A 15,442-nucleotide genomic window follows, 5' to 3' on the forward strand; every position below is an offset into this window, starting at 1 on the left:
TCCTTCACCATCATGGCCATTAACCCACATCCCCAGTATTCCAGGCTATATGCAAAGTCCAACTGGAATGTCTGTGGATTTGTGCTACATCCTACTCGCAATCTCCTCCAAGAAGTATGCACCTGTAGCAAAATCTACCCTGCCACTCTAAACGTAGCCATCACCAACAAACATTTGCTCAGGAAGGGAGATGAGGCAGAAAAGAACCTGCAGACAGTTTGGAAAGGCTTGCAGATTCCTTTTGGCCCTGAATTTGATACCTGTAGAAGTGGTCTCCTTCTTCCAAAGCATTTCCACATTGTCTCAGTCATAGACTCACGCCTGCACACCCACCAGTAGCTATTTATTTGGATTTCATCCCCAAAGGGTCCACAGACCCTCAGAGGTAAGTGAGGCACCCCAGTGTGAGGCGAGCTGGGCTCCCCAGTTTGTGAGATGCTTGGAAACTGGAAAGCTGAAATAAAAACAGAAAACACCCAAAGCTGGCTGAACCTCACTGAACCACAGAAAAGGCTGAATTTAAATTTTGGACCAAAGTGTGGGCCAGGTTCTTCAGCATAACTGCTCTGCTGCTTCTCAATTTTATACAGCTGATTAGTAAAGAAAGGCACAGATGAGGGAAGGAAAACATTCGGCCCTTACCAAACGTGCCTGTTCTTGGAAGCACAACCAGAACTTGTTTCCATTCTCACTGCACATCACAAAACTCAGGGCCAGCCAGGTCTGGGAATTGCTAACATTCCACCAGGCTTTTGTAGGCACTCCAGAATGAAATTAGGATTCTGGCTACCAAACCAAAATTCACAGTCAGTGGGGATGGGAGGCAGGCAAGGATCAACTCTATTGGCAGAGAGGAGCAGGGCAGCAAAATCACAAACTGAAGCAAAAAGCAGTATAGCTGGAATGGGAACTTGCTGACCAAGAATGAAGATGAAATAACAGTAAGCCTGGCAGCAACAGGTTGATTGCTTCCAGACCCCTCCTTGCTTGGCTCACCCACTGCCAAACATCTTCCCTTCCATGGGATCAGGGGATGGTGCTACAGGCACCACAGTGACCGGTCACCCCAGCTCCTAGAGGTGAGGGGAGATAAACGAACATCCATTTATGTCTGACCTGCCTGGAAACTCAAGCTGCTCCTTACACAGCCTAAGCAAATATTTAGTTAAATTGCTCCAAAAGTCTCAGTCCTTTTATGTGCATCCCAAAAGAGTGTCATAAAACCATCTATGATAAGGGCTTCATTAACCTCTGCTACCCAGCACAAGAAGAACGTATTTCAGCTCTGACTGAAGTTTAATAAGCTCTTGGCCTCTGTGGCTGCCAGCCCTGCCTCTCCCTGACATCAGTACCTATGTACCACAACAGCATCCACTACCAAGAGTATCTACTGCAGCAGGGACATGGCAGTAGCACTCAGCCTTCCATGGAGGAAGAACTGTGCCTTCAGCCAAGAAGGCTGCTACAACATCAGCCACACAAATTTTGCACTGGGGTCATAAAGAGAAAGGCAAGGATGGCTGAAACTTTTGCCCAACTTCTCCTCTGCTTGCTTCAGTACAATGCTTTCGTCATCCATATGTATGTGCAGCCCAATGATTTCCTCTTAATGAAGTTTTACCAGCTGACCAAGGAGTAGAAACACCACCACCTGATGTGACCCACGACTCGTGAGAAGCTTGTGCAAGACCTCAAGCACCTAGCTTGCAAAGCAAAGGGATGAAAATGATTTATAGAAGCAGCAAGGTAAAGGTTTATTGATGAGACATTCAGAGGAAATTGGATGAATGGGCCTGAGATTCCTTTAGCAAATGAATAATGGATGCTGTTCACAGCTGGCAACTGACATTTTTCATTTTCATTTGAGAATAGCAAGGCACAGGGCAAATGACAGTTATTAAGGAAAAAAAAATCCATTAGGTAATGCTGAACAAGGAAAGCCTCAACAGAAATGTTTCTTACTTATGAAAGGGGAGCCACAAATTGTTGAAAGGGTAAACTCCTCATATCACATAACTCAGAGCACTGCACAACCCAAGCCATAAGAGGGGAAAAAAAGCCCCCATTCAATGCAGTACACTCCCCAGCCTTCAGACCAAGCTTTTTCCATAAAATCTTATATCCCAGGTCTTCTGCTGCTTCCCCAGGGACAGCTTTTTTCACCTGCTCCCCTACAACACCCAGGCCTGAGGAAGGTTGGACCATCTACAGGAGGAAATGGCCATTACAAGAATAGTACACTCAGAGCTGGCTGTAACCCTGTCCAGAGCACGTGAAACCTGCTGTGTATTTAGGTTTGAGAGTCAAAGATCAGTCATTACTAGGCCAGTGAGAACCACAGCTCTTTCAGTCTTGTTTCTGGACAGCTTTTCCAGAGGAAAGGCAGAAGGCACACATTCTACCCAAATCCCAGCTCCACTGTGCTCCCCACAGCACCATGTACCACATTTGACAAAAGGCCGTGTCAGATTTTTTTTTCTTTTTTTTTTTTTTTTGACATGGAGAAAACAAAAATACACTTAATTTTAGCTATGTTCTTGGAAAAAGCTTAGTAGATTCAGATGAAATTAAAAAACTTCAGTATTATAAAAAAAGTCAGAGGCAAACATACTGTGGGAGTATTTTAGCCTAAATCAAAAAGTTTAGATTAAGTTAGAGGCAACTTGGAGGCAGCTTTTTATAGGAAGTGTCAGACAGTAGACACAGAGACTCTGGTATCGTGCTTCTGAACAGAGAACAACAACAACAAAATCACAGCACCTCAAAACAGCAAAACTCCTGCAGCACCACTAATTCTCAGCAGAAGTGGGTCATTATATGAAAGATGATGACCATGAAAATCAGCCTAAATTAAAAACTGCACTCACATCAACGGTGCTCATGCCCATTTTCGTGCTTGTTTCCAGTTAACATTCCAGAATAGGATCATACTGTCATGCATGACTGTAAATGTCAAGTAAACATTAGCAGATATTTACAGAAATTGTTTTTAGGAACTTGTGAAAAGGAGAATTTGCCCCAGAAATCTATTTCCAGCAGTGATGCTCACCCACCCAGGCACCTGGAAAGACTCCATGAGTCCATCACATCCCCACCTGCAGCTTACCAACACAAATCACCTTCTGGCTGCATGAGTCAGGAACCCATCAACACTAATGTGCTAACTGCTGAGTAGAGCCAGGATCACTTCAGTTTCCAACATCCAAGGACTCAGGGCATCTGCTACAGGGAACAGAACTGGCTGTTCTTCATCTCCTGGGGCATCTCTAACCGTTGGGTTGGATGAGAAAAGATGTCTGCGAGGAGACCTTGCTGGACCACAGCAGGTTACTTTCTTCTTCCTTCTCATCTCAAACCCAGCTTCCTACAAAACACCTTCTCAGATTTGCTATCTGACTGCATATTTTAGTCATAACATTGCAGCACACATAAGAGGCACGTGCAATTGCTGAAACAACTTGTTTTGTTCTTAAAACTCTCAGGAAAAGACACAGATGTAAATAGTGGTTCTCCAAGCTACAAAACTCCTTGAGCACAGAAAGCTGTGGATTGCAAGAAGCCAGGGCTTTAGCATTAAGGCATTAGTGCCAAGCAAAAGCAGTAAGAGCTCCCCAACCCAAAGAAGGGGTCAAAAAGCCCTTTGGCTGGGCCTGCAGCTTTCTGAATTAGCTTAAGTCAAACCCCACAGTCATTTCCTACAGCAGATGAAGCTGGTGCCTATAAATATGGATCTCACAACTGCTATAGAGTCCAAGTTCACTTAGGCTGTAGTGCATACTGGAATAAATAACCTTCCCCTGTAATAACTGTTTTGTAAATAACTACCAGCTGAGAGAGATGGTGTGTGCGAGTGCAATTTGTCAAGAACATAACCTCAGCTAAACAGAAAAGAAAAATCACTGTTCTCTGTTATCTCCCTAGATGAACCTGGCCGTTCCTCATTATCCCCTCAGCAAGGAAATAATTCCCATCAGACTCAACATTCATGGCTTGGAGGGGACACCCAGCACCCTCTGACAGATCCTCCTGGGCCAGGAGGCCCCCCCCCTCCTCCCTGGAGAGGCACAAGGTCAGGCTGGACAGGGCTCTGAGCACCCTGATGTAGCTGTGGGTATCCCTGTTCATTGCAGGGAGTTGGGCTAGATGGCCTTTAAAGGGTCCCTTCCAGCTCAAATGAAGTTATGAGCTGTCTATCTCCAGGGATGGGAAGGGATCAACCAGGTGTCTACATATGAACCTACCTCAGAGACTGTTTATTCTACCCCAGGTAGAACTCACTTTTTCCCCTGGAAATACCCAAACCATTCCACTGGGAGATTTTTGCAAGTCTAGGTAGGCCAGACTGGCATGCCAAATGGCCCAAATTCAGGAACTGCTTGTAAGGAGCACGCTATGGTTCCTGGGTAATGGTTGAAGAGGACAGTTGGGATCAGGCTGTGCTTTTCCCTTCTACTTCTCTGAAAGTCATTAAAACAAACAGAACAGACCAAGGACTGGGTTGGTCCTGGTTCTTCTATTGTTCTTCTGTGAAGTACCCAGGTAACCCACTCCTGGGTTCCTAGTACTATGCAAGATAACCCAGACCTTTTAAGATCAGCACCAGAAGTCCAGGCAGCGTACAAGGGAACATCCGTGCCAGCATGAGGAATTTACAGCCAGAATCAGTGTCTCCTCCCAGCACTAGCCAAATCTTCCCCAAGCCTCCAGCCATAGAATACTCCTACTACATTTTTAAGCATCTAACAAACCTGATGAAATACTTTGGCCAAAAAGCATCAGCTTTGCTCCATGTTCTTCATGTCCATCATGTCCATACCCCCAAATACGGTGAAAAATGCATCCCTTAGAAGCCTGGTTGCTATCATAGCCTGTTGGTTCCTTTTTGGGTAAGCTTCAGGACATTTTCTAAAGAAATCCATAGCTACCAACAAATATTGTCCATCAGATTCAATCTCAGGCAAAAGCCCAACAACATCAACAAACGGCAGTGATGTACCCAGAAGTTACAGCTCAATAGGATTTCTCCTCATCTTTGGAAACCTATTTTGAGATACAGCCCTTCCAAGAAACTCATCACATTTCCTGTAGCATTTATCCATTACCTCTCTATGCTTTCCCCAAAACCAGTGTAATGCAATGGAATAGGCAGCAATAACAGCATAGTAGCACAACTCTAGGCTGCAACAAATGAAGATGTGCTCAAATGCAACAGCCGTGGTTACAGAAACAAAGGAAAGCCACTGCTTACCTGCAGAAGACCTCAGGTATGCAGGAACCTCCAAGATACTCTTGCCTCCACTACCAACCCTTAAATGGGGTCTGGGAAGGGTGCAGTCATTCAGGGGCATTGCATACACCTGAGCTTCCCTGGCTTGGCCCTCCCTTCCACCAGGTGCTCAATCATTGGTTCGGGCTCTGACTTAGCATTTCTGCTACAACCAGTTAGTTATCTCTTGGCCTAAGAGAGAACACAACCTCAAGGGATGCAGTGGTATTGATATCATAGCAAAACCTCAGAACCTCTTATTTTTGGACAGTTTCCGATACAATGAACTCTCACGAGCACTCATCATTCGGTTTTCAATTTCCCTGTCTCCTATACAGTATTTTGTCTTCAAATTCTAAGCTTTCCCAGAGAGGTTCTCCTCAGCTACTCTGAAGAGAATAGACACAACAAAGCAGGCATGTCTGCTGAATGAATCTTTTTTGCATCGCACCCTGCTTTGATACTGGGAGCATTTCTGAGGGCTGTTTGTAGCTCCTTGAACCTCCTTGTAATCCTACATCTACTGAATGAAGCAGAAGAGTTTTCTGTAGATTGTGAAAGAAAGAAGAAATAAGAATACTTCGTATTTCCATGCGATGCCAGGACACGAGTTCACTTCCATACCTGCAGTCAGGTACACTTTGTCTCATGTCAGTGCAGTGCCTGTCCCAGTCTGTGTGCAGCAGAAACTCCCCTCTTGCAACAAGTATGTGGTGTTCTGTAACTCTTGTAGGCTTGCAGATGAGACCCTGGCAGCTGGGTTGGTGCCCAAGAGGGCTGTGAAGGCTGGGGAAATATCCAGTGCCATGTCGCTCTTCTCTCACACTGGGGATTTCCCCTGGAAGGTCACCATTTACAGAGATGCCCTCAGTTTTCTCAGAAACAGTGTGGCCAGCCATGCATTTCCTGCTCTGTTAGTCTCTTGAGCACACACAGGTGCTGGGGAACCCATGCCACAGTTTTTGCACTTGTCCCAGCACGAAAGCCATTTTCACCTCCACAGATCCACTGTGAAAACCAAAATGAATGCAGTACAGCAAATCCCAGATATTATCTATTAATGGCAAGGCACAAGCATCCTTTGATTAACATAATTTGCACAGCGAAGTTTTTGCTGGCCTTTCTCCCAATGAGGACAAGAAACAAGGCCCAAGAGCTGGCTGGTAGCTCAAAGAGACAGCTCAGGGACCTGCCCACAGAAGCAAGCATTACAAACATTGCCCAAACCTCTTTCTTTAACACGAGCAATGTCTTTAGGCATTGAAAGACTCAGTGATCAGACACCATCCTCAGCACTCTGCACTCTGAGCATTGCTGGGATCTCTCTTGGAGCCCACAGGCTCAGTCTCCCGCTGGAATTTCTCCTCCACCCATGAATTGCTCCATTTTGTGTTGCCCCACTGTCTCCCACTGTCTAGTTCGGGTTAACAACTGCAGAACCTGAACAAGCATCTGCAGTGCCCGTACATTACACACACGCAGCAGTCCCTCTCTTGCTACAGCAGATTGGGTTCCTGCATGGACCTCCCTCTCAAGTGGACCACTGCCAAATGCAGGCAAATTGGATATATTATCAAGAACACCACTTTTTGCCACCAAGGCCAAGGGAAAGGGGATTTTTCATAGAATCAGCCACAAATGTACCCCTCCTAAAAGGAAATTAAAAGAGGGTTGGTCTGAACACAAACTTAATATCCGGCCCTGGGCACCACAAAGCCTTGCTGCAGCCTCAGCCTTAACTTAAAAGCAGCATCACCCAGCTCAGTATGCACAGCTCCAGGTGCCCCTGCTTCCTGAGCGGAGTTTAGGCCTTTCAGTAGGTTTTACGAGGCTCTGTCCTGACTAGCTATATATTTACAACAAGCCTCCCCATATTTCCACTCCCTACCAGAGCCACACTTAACCCAGCCGCTGCAGTCATGTTTGATGTTGCAGCCAATCCTCCCATTGCTCTCTATCCTGCAGAAGTCCTTCTAATAGTTTGAAGTGGTATGAGCTGGATGAAAATACTCTTCTCCCCAGCATAGGACATTGTATGACTTAAAGAAACCAGCTTCCCTCTCTTCCAGTAGCAGCTTTCTGACTCCTGCTGAAGGGCTGAAATGCAATATTTAACTGCCATAAATCCCACAGCTTCACAGAGTGTTTCTGGCCTCCTCCTTCTCCACAATCTGCCTAAATGTCTAGCAATTGGTCCACCGGCTATTTATCTTGGAAGTCCTCACTGGCATCTGGAGACGTGGGGAGCACAAAATGTCTGCAGGTCTTTTGCCAATGTAGGTGGGTCTCCTCTTCCTCTTGCCTTCTAGCATTTGGCTGTGTCCTGTCTAGCTCAGACTGATATCTGGCTCCAATCTGCTTACAAAAGTTCAGAGCAAATCTTGATAAGCCAGGTTATGTCTATAACTGAGTGCTTCTCAGCTCTCAGGTATGGGTCCTTGCCACAGCTGTGCTCCTGACTCCACTCCAGGATGAGGTCTGGGCATGCACCATCAGAGGAGAGGCTGGAACAGAACCACTCAGTGCTCTAGGAGGGCTTGCAGCCTTCTGACCCAGACATCGGCACGCGGGCTGGGCTGCAGCCCACACCTGCTCAGTGCTCAGCCTCATGCTCTCCTTGTGGATCGGTGCTGCCAGGCCAGGCTCCATCCAGCTGGAAAATAGACATGTGATAACCTCCTACAGAGTCCTTTTGCCAGTGGCATTGCTGGGGCTGGAAATCCCTGATGTTTTCCTGTGTTACAGAGCACACATGCTGGAAATGGATGATCCTATGGGTGACCAACCCCTACATGACAGCCCAGCGGCACTGGGCCAGCAGCCAATACCAGCACACCGGTATCTTGGTGATCCTTCAGTTTACAGTTTGAGATAGTTTCCCATTCCTTCAGAAGCCCTTGCTGTGGTTGAGGCTGAACAGCACTTTTCTCTTTCTTCTGTCCCATTAAAACCTCCCCCCTTCCCCAAGTTCCACATCACCTCGAAAACCGGAGTCCTGCAGCCAGGCTCACGGGTCTCCCTGCACACTGTCCCTGCAGAACGTCATTCTCACATTGTCTTCAACCACTGCTGGGAAATCTCCCAACATTGCCCTTCACTCGCTGAAGTTTACAGCTTTGTTTTGTTTTTATTCTTGTTTGGATTCCTTTCACTTCCTATTGCTTCCGACTAGCTCGGCTTTCAGTATGCACCTTCGTTACCTGATCCTTCTTGCACCAAAATAATATGCAGTTCCCTGTTTCCCCCTTAGGAAACCAAGCCCTACCCTGATACCAGCATTAGCAGTCTCAGCTGAAGCAGTCAGCAGCATCTGAGGGCCTGTGGAGGCTGATTCTGTGCAGGGAGAAACCGGTGAGACCTGAGGTGCTTCTTCAGTGCAGTGGTGTTTGCACGCAAAGCCCTGTCTGTTTCCTTAAATGCAAGAAGAATGAACAAGAGTCATTTCTAGGCTTGATATTACAAGTGCCTGTTATTTTCCCCAGATAGAAGCCTGCCCAAAGTGTTCTGTCTTCTCAGTTTCCTCATTTTCCATTGAATAAGCAGCCTTGTCTTGCTTTGACTCCTCAAATTTGGTTTTGGTTGTGATCCCTCTGCCCTATATGCACGCACATATCTCACCACCAGAACTGTGTGGAGGATTTGCATGAGCTTTCTCATTATACTGCTGTACCTTCTCATCTCAAGGCCCCCACAGCCCTCTGTGGCTCTGCTTGGCATGGTGGCTCTCATTGCTGAGTCCCTCCCTCCTGCAGCAACATCCCTGCTCACAGACTTTTACCAAACAAAGGCAGATGCTGTCTTCAAGGTAACATGACATTTTCACACCACCTCAGCGTACAGCACACCTATCATTGACTGAAAAATCTTGCCCTTCCAACTCTGGTACCTGCTAAAGCACTTGCCTCACACCTAATGAATACAGATCTTGCTAATAAGGAACATACCTAGAAACGGTACTGATTCCACCAAGCAGATAAACATTGACAGGGTAAAACCTTAATTCACATTTTCCCCCAAAAGGTAATTATCAGATTCAACAGACATTTAAACCACTGAGCTAAGTCTTTAGCAAACAAAGCTAGACCACAGTTTATGACATATCAGCTTGTCATAGTCAGACCCTGCAGAGACCCAAGTGCAGCAGCTACTGACTGCTGAATCACAGCTATCCCCAATGGAGAGATGAAGAATTTGACGCTGGTGGGTTTGTGTTCTCTATAAAATCAGTCCCAGGCCACCTTCTGCACAGAGCTGTCTGCCACCACACACCACTCCTCCGAATTTTCCCAGCTCTCCCTTCCCTGCCTCCTTTCTTCTGTCTCTGATCCCTTCTCCCTCCATCTCTCTTCAACAGAAAAGTGCCCCTAAAACACTACGCTGACCAGAAGTTCTCTTTCACACTGTGCCTGTAGCAGTGACAGTCAAAATGCAAAGGCTGTGTGTGAGCACAAACAAAAGCACAGCCCAGCAGAGTCAGTGTGTGTAATAATGCTGATCTGCCTGAACTCACGCAGAAAATAAAGAGGAGGTTGTCCATTTCGTATACATGTTAGCTTTCCTCTTTTACTTCAGAACTTTTACTTAAGAAGCTGGGGTAGCAGACAGACACAGAACAGCTGTGAATTTGTCAACTGTAAATAAACTGTAAATTACATTTTATTCATATGAACTCTTCCTATCCACCCCTCTGTAAATGATTCTCAAATCACAGCATCCTCTATGAGCTGTGTCACAGCTCAGTCTTCTCCTCATCCAGAGCTGTCTCTTTTCCTTTTGGAGGCATATCTCTATGCATATGTAAGACCTTTACTTTCCAAACTGATTAACAGTTACATCAGGATTTCTTTTTTCTTTTTTTTCTTTTTTTTTTCTTTTTCTCCTTCCAGGGGCATAGGAGAAATGCCTTAGAAACACACTACTCTTGTGGCAGGGATTTCTCAGCTTTTTCTGAAAAGCAGTGACCAACCCACCGCTTGTTGAGCTGCCCAAGCTGAGCCCATTCATGCAGGTTGGCAGGCTGAGCCTCTGCTCTGTGCTGAGGCACCCAGACACATGAGAACACACCGACTGCTACAACTGCTTGCACCAAACAAGGGCCTGGCTCAGGAAAGCCAAGCTCACCCCCTCCAAAATCAAACCAAGGGACCTCTTCCTGCTGAGTTTTTGCAGTAACTCCACCAATCCTTCCCCAGCTGCGGGAGAGTCCTGCTGCTGGAGCTGGGCCTGGGGAAGACTGCACTGATGCCACTGCGTGGTGGCAGCCTGGCCTTGCACGAGCTGTTTGTGCATCCTGAACCTCAGTTCTTCCAGCTGAAAAATGGGATGAGAAGTCACTTGCTGCCCAAAGCGCACCATGCTTCTTACCTGAGAATTATACAGCTGCTGAAAGACTCTGAACAGATTCAGCTGGGCTGAAGGGCTGTGGCTGGAGATGTCCTCCAGCGCAGAGCTTGGCTGCGAGCCTCCCAGACACCACCTCTCTCTTACAAGGGAAACTCATCACGATTCTGAATGCAGGGCTTGGAAGGGGGATAAATCTTCAAGATCTGAAGGACTGAAGACTGCTCATCAGCTCCCCTTAAACCCGCTCCGGGTTTTGACTTGGGAGGTTAGAAACCACAGCCAGGGAACTCTCTTTTGATTCACAACTTGTTTGGAGCAATCACCCAGAAAGCAGCCAGTGAATCACTGCAGCCGGTTAGTCATGCAACCGCACCAAGAGCGCACTCAAAGGGAGCACAAAATAAACAGCCTGCAGCCCCAGATAACACACAAGCAGCTCGTTTGCGCTATCTGGCATCAGCATATATTGTTAATAACACATCAAACCCTTAGGAAAAGACGCACGCAGTAAGCATCTCCAAATCTCTCTCCCCATCGGTATTTTTCCCGTCTTGTTTCAAAACAATTCAGACAAGGACGAGTCGAAGTCTTTTTTTCTCTCTCTCCGCACCCGTCCCGTCTCCGGTAAGGTTACAACTGTGCGCAACAGCAGCGCGGGGCCAAAGCGGAGCTAAACCCGCTCGGCAGCGGACAAATGGAAAACAAACAGCGCTCCCGTGAAAACAGACCTTCCCGGGGGGAGCTCCTCTCCGCTGACACACGAGCGGTATAAACAACACGGGCCGGGATCTTTATCGAGGTCTCCACAGCCAGCTCTCCGACCGAGCCACGCGAAGCGCGCCGCAGCTCCGCGAAAAGCGGTGACCGAGCCCTTCCGAGGGCGATAGACGAGCGGGGCCCTACCTTGGCGTGCCGCTGGCCGAGGGGGTCCCGCAGCTCCCGCGGAGGAGACCCCGCACCGCCAAGCGCCTCGGCCTGACTCCCGGCGGGAGCTCCCTCCTCTCTCTGAGCGGCGGATTTGTTGATCCTATTGCGGGGAGGAGAGCGCCGGCGCGGCCGCTCGCCCTTCTCCTCCCCGGGGTTCCGTCCTCCTTCCTCCGTCCCCGCTCCGCTGGCGCCGCGCCGCGCGTCCCGACGGCATCCCTTTATAGCGGGGGGCCGGGGCAGCACCTCCCCACCCCTCCCGGCCCCCGGGGTGCGAGCAGCTCCCCCTCTCCCCGCCCGCCTCCCTTCGGCCGCGGGGCAGGAGCCGGGACGGGGGCGGCGGCGCACCCCGAACCCCGCGGTACCGTACGCCCTGCGCGCACCGGGGCAGGCGGTGGTCCGACGGAACCAGGCTCGGGGCGGGGGCGCGGCATCGCCCCGCTTGGGGCCGGCGAAGGGAGCACCGGGAGAGCGGTGCCACCGCGGTAGCGGAGGCGGGCACCGGGCACGACGTGTCCCGGAGGCGGGGGGCCTGCCGTGTGCATCGGGGGGAGGAGGGGAGGAGAAAAACATTAGAAGTGTCAATTAAAATAATAGTAACAGTAATAAAGTGCGCAGCGGACAAATAATTCCTACGGCACTCGCTTTCTGCTTAACAACAACGCGTTCCAGACTGCGCTTTTTGCCGCTCTCTAAAGACAAGAAATGCTCGTTATGTGCTTAACCCCGCACTTACAGATTTCCTCAGCACGAAGAAGGCTGTTTCCTCTCTCTGCCTCCCGCGGGTACACGTCCCCATCATATTCCCATCATATTCCACCGCCCGTAGCTTTTTTTCCAGCCCGTACTTCCGCGCGCGTTGCCGTGTACGGGTATAGACGCACATAAGTTCAGGACACACAACTTAACTCCGGTTCCGCACTGTAGAAATAGCAGCTCAATCACCGCGGCGCATCAATCATCTGAGAACCGCGATATGTGTCCCGCTCCGGGGCTTTATTGAAGATTTCTCTTTAATTGCCGGTCCGCAGGCCGACCCGCAGCCCCCCGTTAGGGCGGTGCCAGCTGGAGCCGAGCGCGGCCGTCTGCAGCGGGGGGAGCCCCGCGGAGCACCCCGAGCACCGCCGCTCGCTTCCTGCGCCGATGTGCGGCCGCTGCCCTCCCTGCCTATATTTATCCGTACAATGCAATGGAAGGGATTCGATCTGGAAATAGACGCCGGGAGCTATAAACGGCAGGCGGGGGCTTTTTATAGCTCGGAACGTGTTTATTAAGGAATTAAAATTAAAGAAGAAATCCCCCGGCTGGTTTGAGAGGCTCGAACGGGCATCGGCCCCAGTACAACGAGCGCTGGGAGGAGCAGGCTGAGAGCACCGCCGGGGAGAGGCTCCGTTTTCCACGGCCTCGTGCTTTTCTCGCTGTTATTATATATATGCGTACATACATATATTTATTTTATTTTATTTTGAGTGGGGTTATTTTAATAGAGAACCGAGCTCCAGTGGGCGGCTCGGAGAGCCGGACAAGCGGAGCAGCCGCGGGGCCTCGGCCTATCCCGGCCATCCCGAGCGAACCGCCGCCGCTCCGACGTCCTCTGCGATCCGCGGGAGCAGAGCGGCCGCCTCCGCCACCGCCCCGAGGGTCCCGGCGCGGTGCGCGCCCGGCGGAGCTCAGCCCGCTGCCGCCATCGCTGCTTTCGCTCCGAGGAAGCCGAACGTGGCTACCATTAACGAGACGCCCTCCTAAATCGTTAGCCCTCGTTATTAGTGTTGCTGTTAATTATCCTCGAGGAGCCGTGTGGCTCCTATTACAGCCCCACCGATCCCGATCGCACCGCACTGCGCTCGGGGCCGCGCCGGGCCATCAGCTCCCGACCCGGAGCTCCATCCGAAATCCCCTTAGAGATGTATCGGGGCCGCCCGCTAGTGTGACGGCGGGGGCAGATTCGGGCGGCTCTGCCCTGGGCTGCAAAACGCCCTCGCGAGCTGAGCTGGCGCCCGGGGCTTTTTCAGCCTACGGAAACAAGAGAGCCGGTTAGTGGTGGGGCGGCACCGGCCTTCCCCCGCGCCCCGCTTTGCCCCTCCGCGGATGCGGAATGGCCACCCGCCGGTCTCGGCCCATTCCCACGGGAAGGCGTGCAGCACCAAAATGGGGTGACGGGAGCGGCCCCGGCTGGCACCGGGGAGCGGGTCTTGGCGCAGAGTAAATAACGGGGGAGCAGCTGAGAGGAGAGCTGTGCCCGGGGCCATGGGACGAGGGGTGCGGGGATCCCTTCAGCTTTACTCAGGGCGAATGGGGCTGGGGAGGTCAGTCTGCGTGCTCGTACACCTGCAGAGAGGGAAAGGAAGGTGCGTGGGGGAGAAAGAGAAAGCAAAGAGGGTACAGAAGCCGCCGTAGATGTGGCGGCGGGAGACGGGAAAGCGGGAGCTGGAGTTCGTCTCAATACTACAGTTCCCCCACCCCTCCCCGCTGCCCTCCCTGTGCTCCCAGCGCACCCGGCAGGGTCTGTCCGTGTCACCGTCCCCGTGCCTGCCCGGCAGGGTCACGGCGGGCGCACCTGGACAGGGGCACCGCAGCCCCGCTCTGCCCGCAGTGCACCGAGGGACCAGGGGAGAAGTTCATTTCCACCTTCCCTTCTTCTGAAAAAATAGATGGTCGCGGATTTGATTTCTTTTTATTCCTATTTTTTTCTTTCCTGTTTTTCCGCTCCCCGACCTCCCGGGCACAGCTCGCCCCCTCCGGAGAGCTCTCGGGACACGCGTGGGGAGCGGCCCCAGGGCTCCGGCCGGCTCACGGCCGCATCGGGCAGCAGCGTGCGGGGGAGAAGGACGGGGCGGCGGCGTGGGCAGAGCGCGGAGACATTCGCCCCAAGTTCTGTCCCAGCGCAGCCATCCCGCGGTGGCATTCAGCAAGGAGCGGCTCTCCGCACTGCTTTTCTCTTCCATTTACCAGAATTTCCTCGAGCCTCTGCCTCTTCCCGCCCCGGCGCTAGCCGCAAAACCACGGCAAAATGAGGCGAGGGGTAGCCGCGGCCGCTCCCGGAGCCCCCCCGGCCCCGGGAGCCCTTCTTCGGCCCGGCCCCATCGCGCGGCCCGCACTCACCGTAACAGGAGACCTGCAAGGCTCCGTTGTGGCTGCCGCTCTCCTGCAGCTTGAGATTGCTCTCCGGTGGGGTCTTGCAGGGGCCGCGCTGCATGTAGAGGTGCGGCGGCTGCTGCTGGGGCTGCGGGTATTTGCTAAAGGCGGGCGGGGGCGCGGCGGGGCCCGGCGCCTGCCCGCTGCCGTCCAGGGACGGGCATTCCTGCGGGCTGTAGCGGCTCCGGCACTTCGCGCCGCTGTCACCGAAGCTCTGTCCTTTGGCGGCCAGGAAAGCGGGGCCGAACTTGTCACTCGCTTGAAATGCCCTAAAAGGCGAGGAGCCGTCTGCGCCCTGGGAGGCTGCGTTGTAGTAGGAATCCATGGCAGCCGGATCACAATAAGAAACACAAGTATCAGCATTCATTCCTAAAATTAAAAGGCCCGAGTGTCCTTAATGCGCTTGGAGGGGCACCAGGAGCCTCTCTTTCTCCCCCTCCCGCATACGCGCACACCCACAGCGGGGCCGGGAGCTGTAAGAGGGCTCAGCCGCTGCCGCCCGGCCCCGATCCGATCTCAGAGGGGCTCTGCCTCCCTCTATCCCTCCCTCTCTCCCACACTCTCTCTCCCTCCGAACTCTCCGCCGCCCAAAGAGGCTCTTCTCGTCGCTTTCCCCCCCACGCACAGGAAAAAAAAAAAAAAAAGAAAAAAAAAAAAGAAAAAAAAAAGAGAGACCTCTCCCCCAATTAATATGGAGATGATGACAGTGGAGGGGAGGGGGCCCGGGTAGGGGTGTGCGTGGATGCGGATGGGGGTGTGGAGGCAGAGGGGGGT

At 51.4% G+C, this 15,442-nt stretch overlaps 1 protein-coding gene across 1 annotated transcript in view; it reads right to left on the minus strand.

The window, feature by feature from the left end:
• The window catches only part of ALX4 (ALX homeobox 4), a 28,293-nt gene extending 13,064 nt beyond the window's left edge, over positions 1 to 15,229 (minus strand). Inside the window, exon 1 of the mRNA XM_048949442.1 lies at positions 14,636 to 15,229. Within this exon, the coding sequence (XP_048805399.1) occupies positions 14,636 to 15,035 (400 nt within the window). The 5' untranslated portion in view covers positions 15,036 to 15,229. The remainder of the gene's footprint in view (positions 1 to 14,635) is intronic.
• Between the last annotated feature and the right edge of the window lie 213 nt (positions 15,230 to 15,442).

The sequence above is a fragment of the Lagopus muta genome, chromosome 6 (assembly GCF_023343835.1).
Source record: "Lagopus muta isolate bLagMut1 chromosome 6, bLagMut1 primary, whole genome shotgun sequence".
Lineage (NCBI taxonomy): Eukaryota > Metazoa > Chordata > Aves > Galliformes > Phasianidae > Lagopus > Lagopus muta.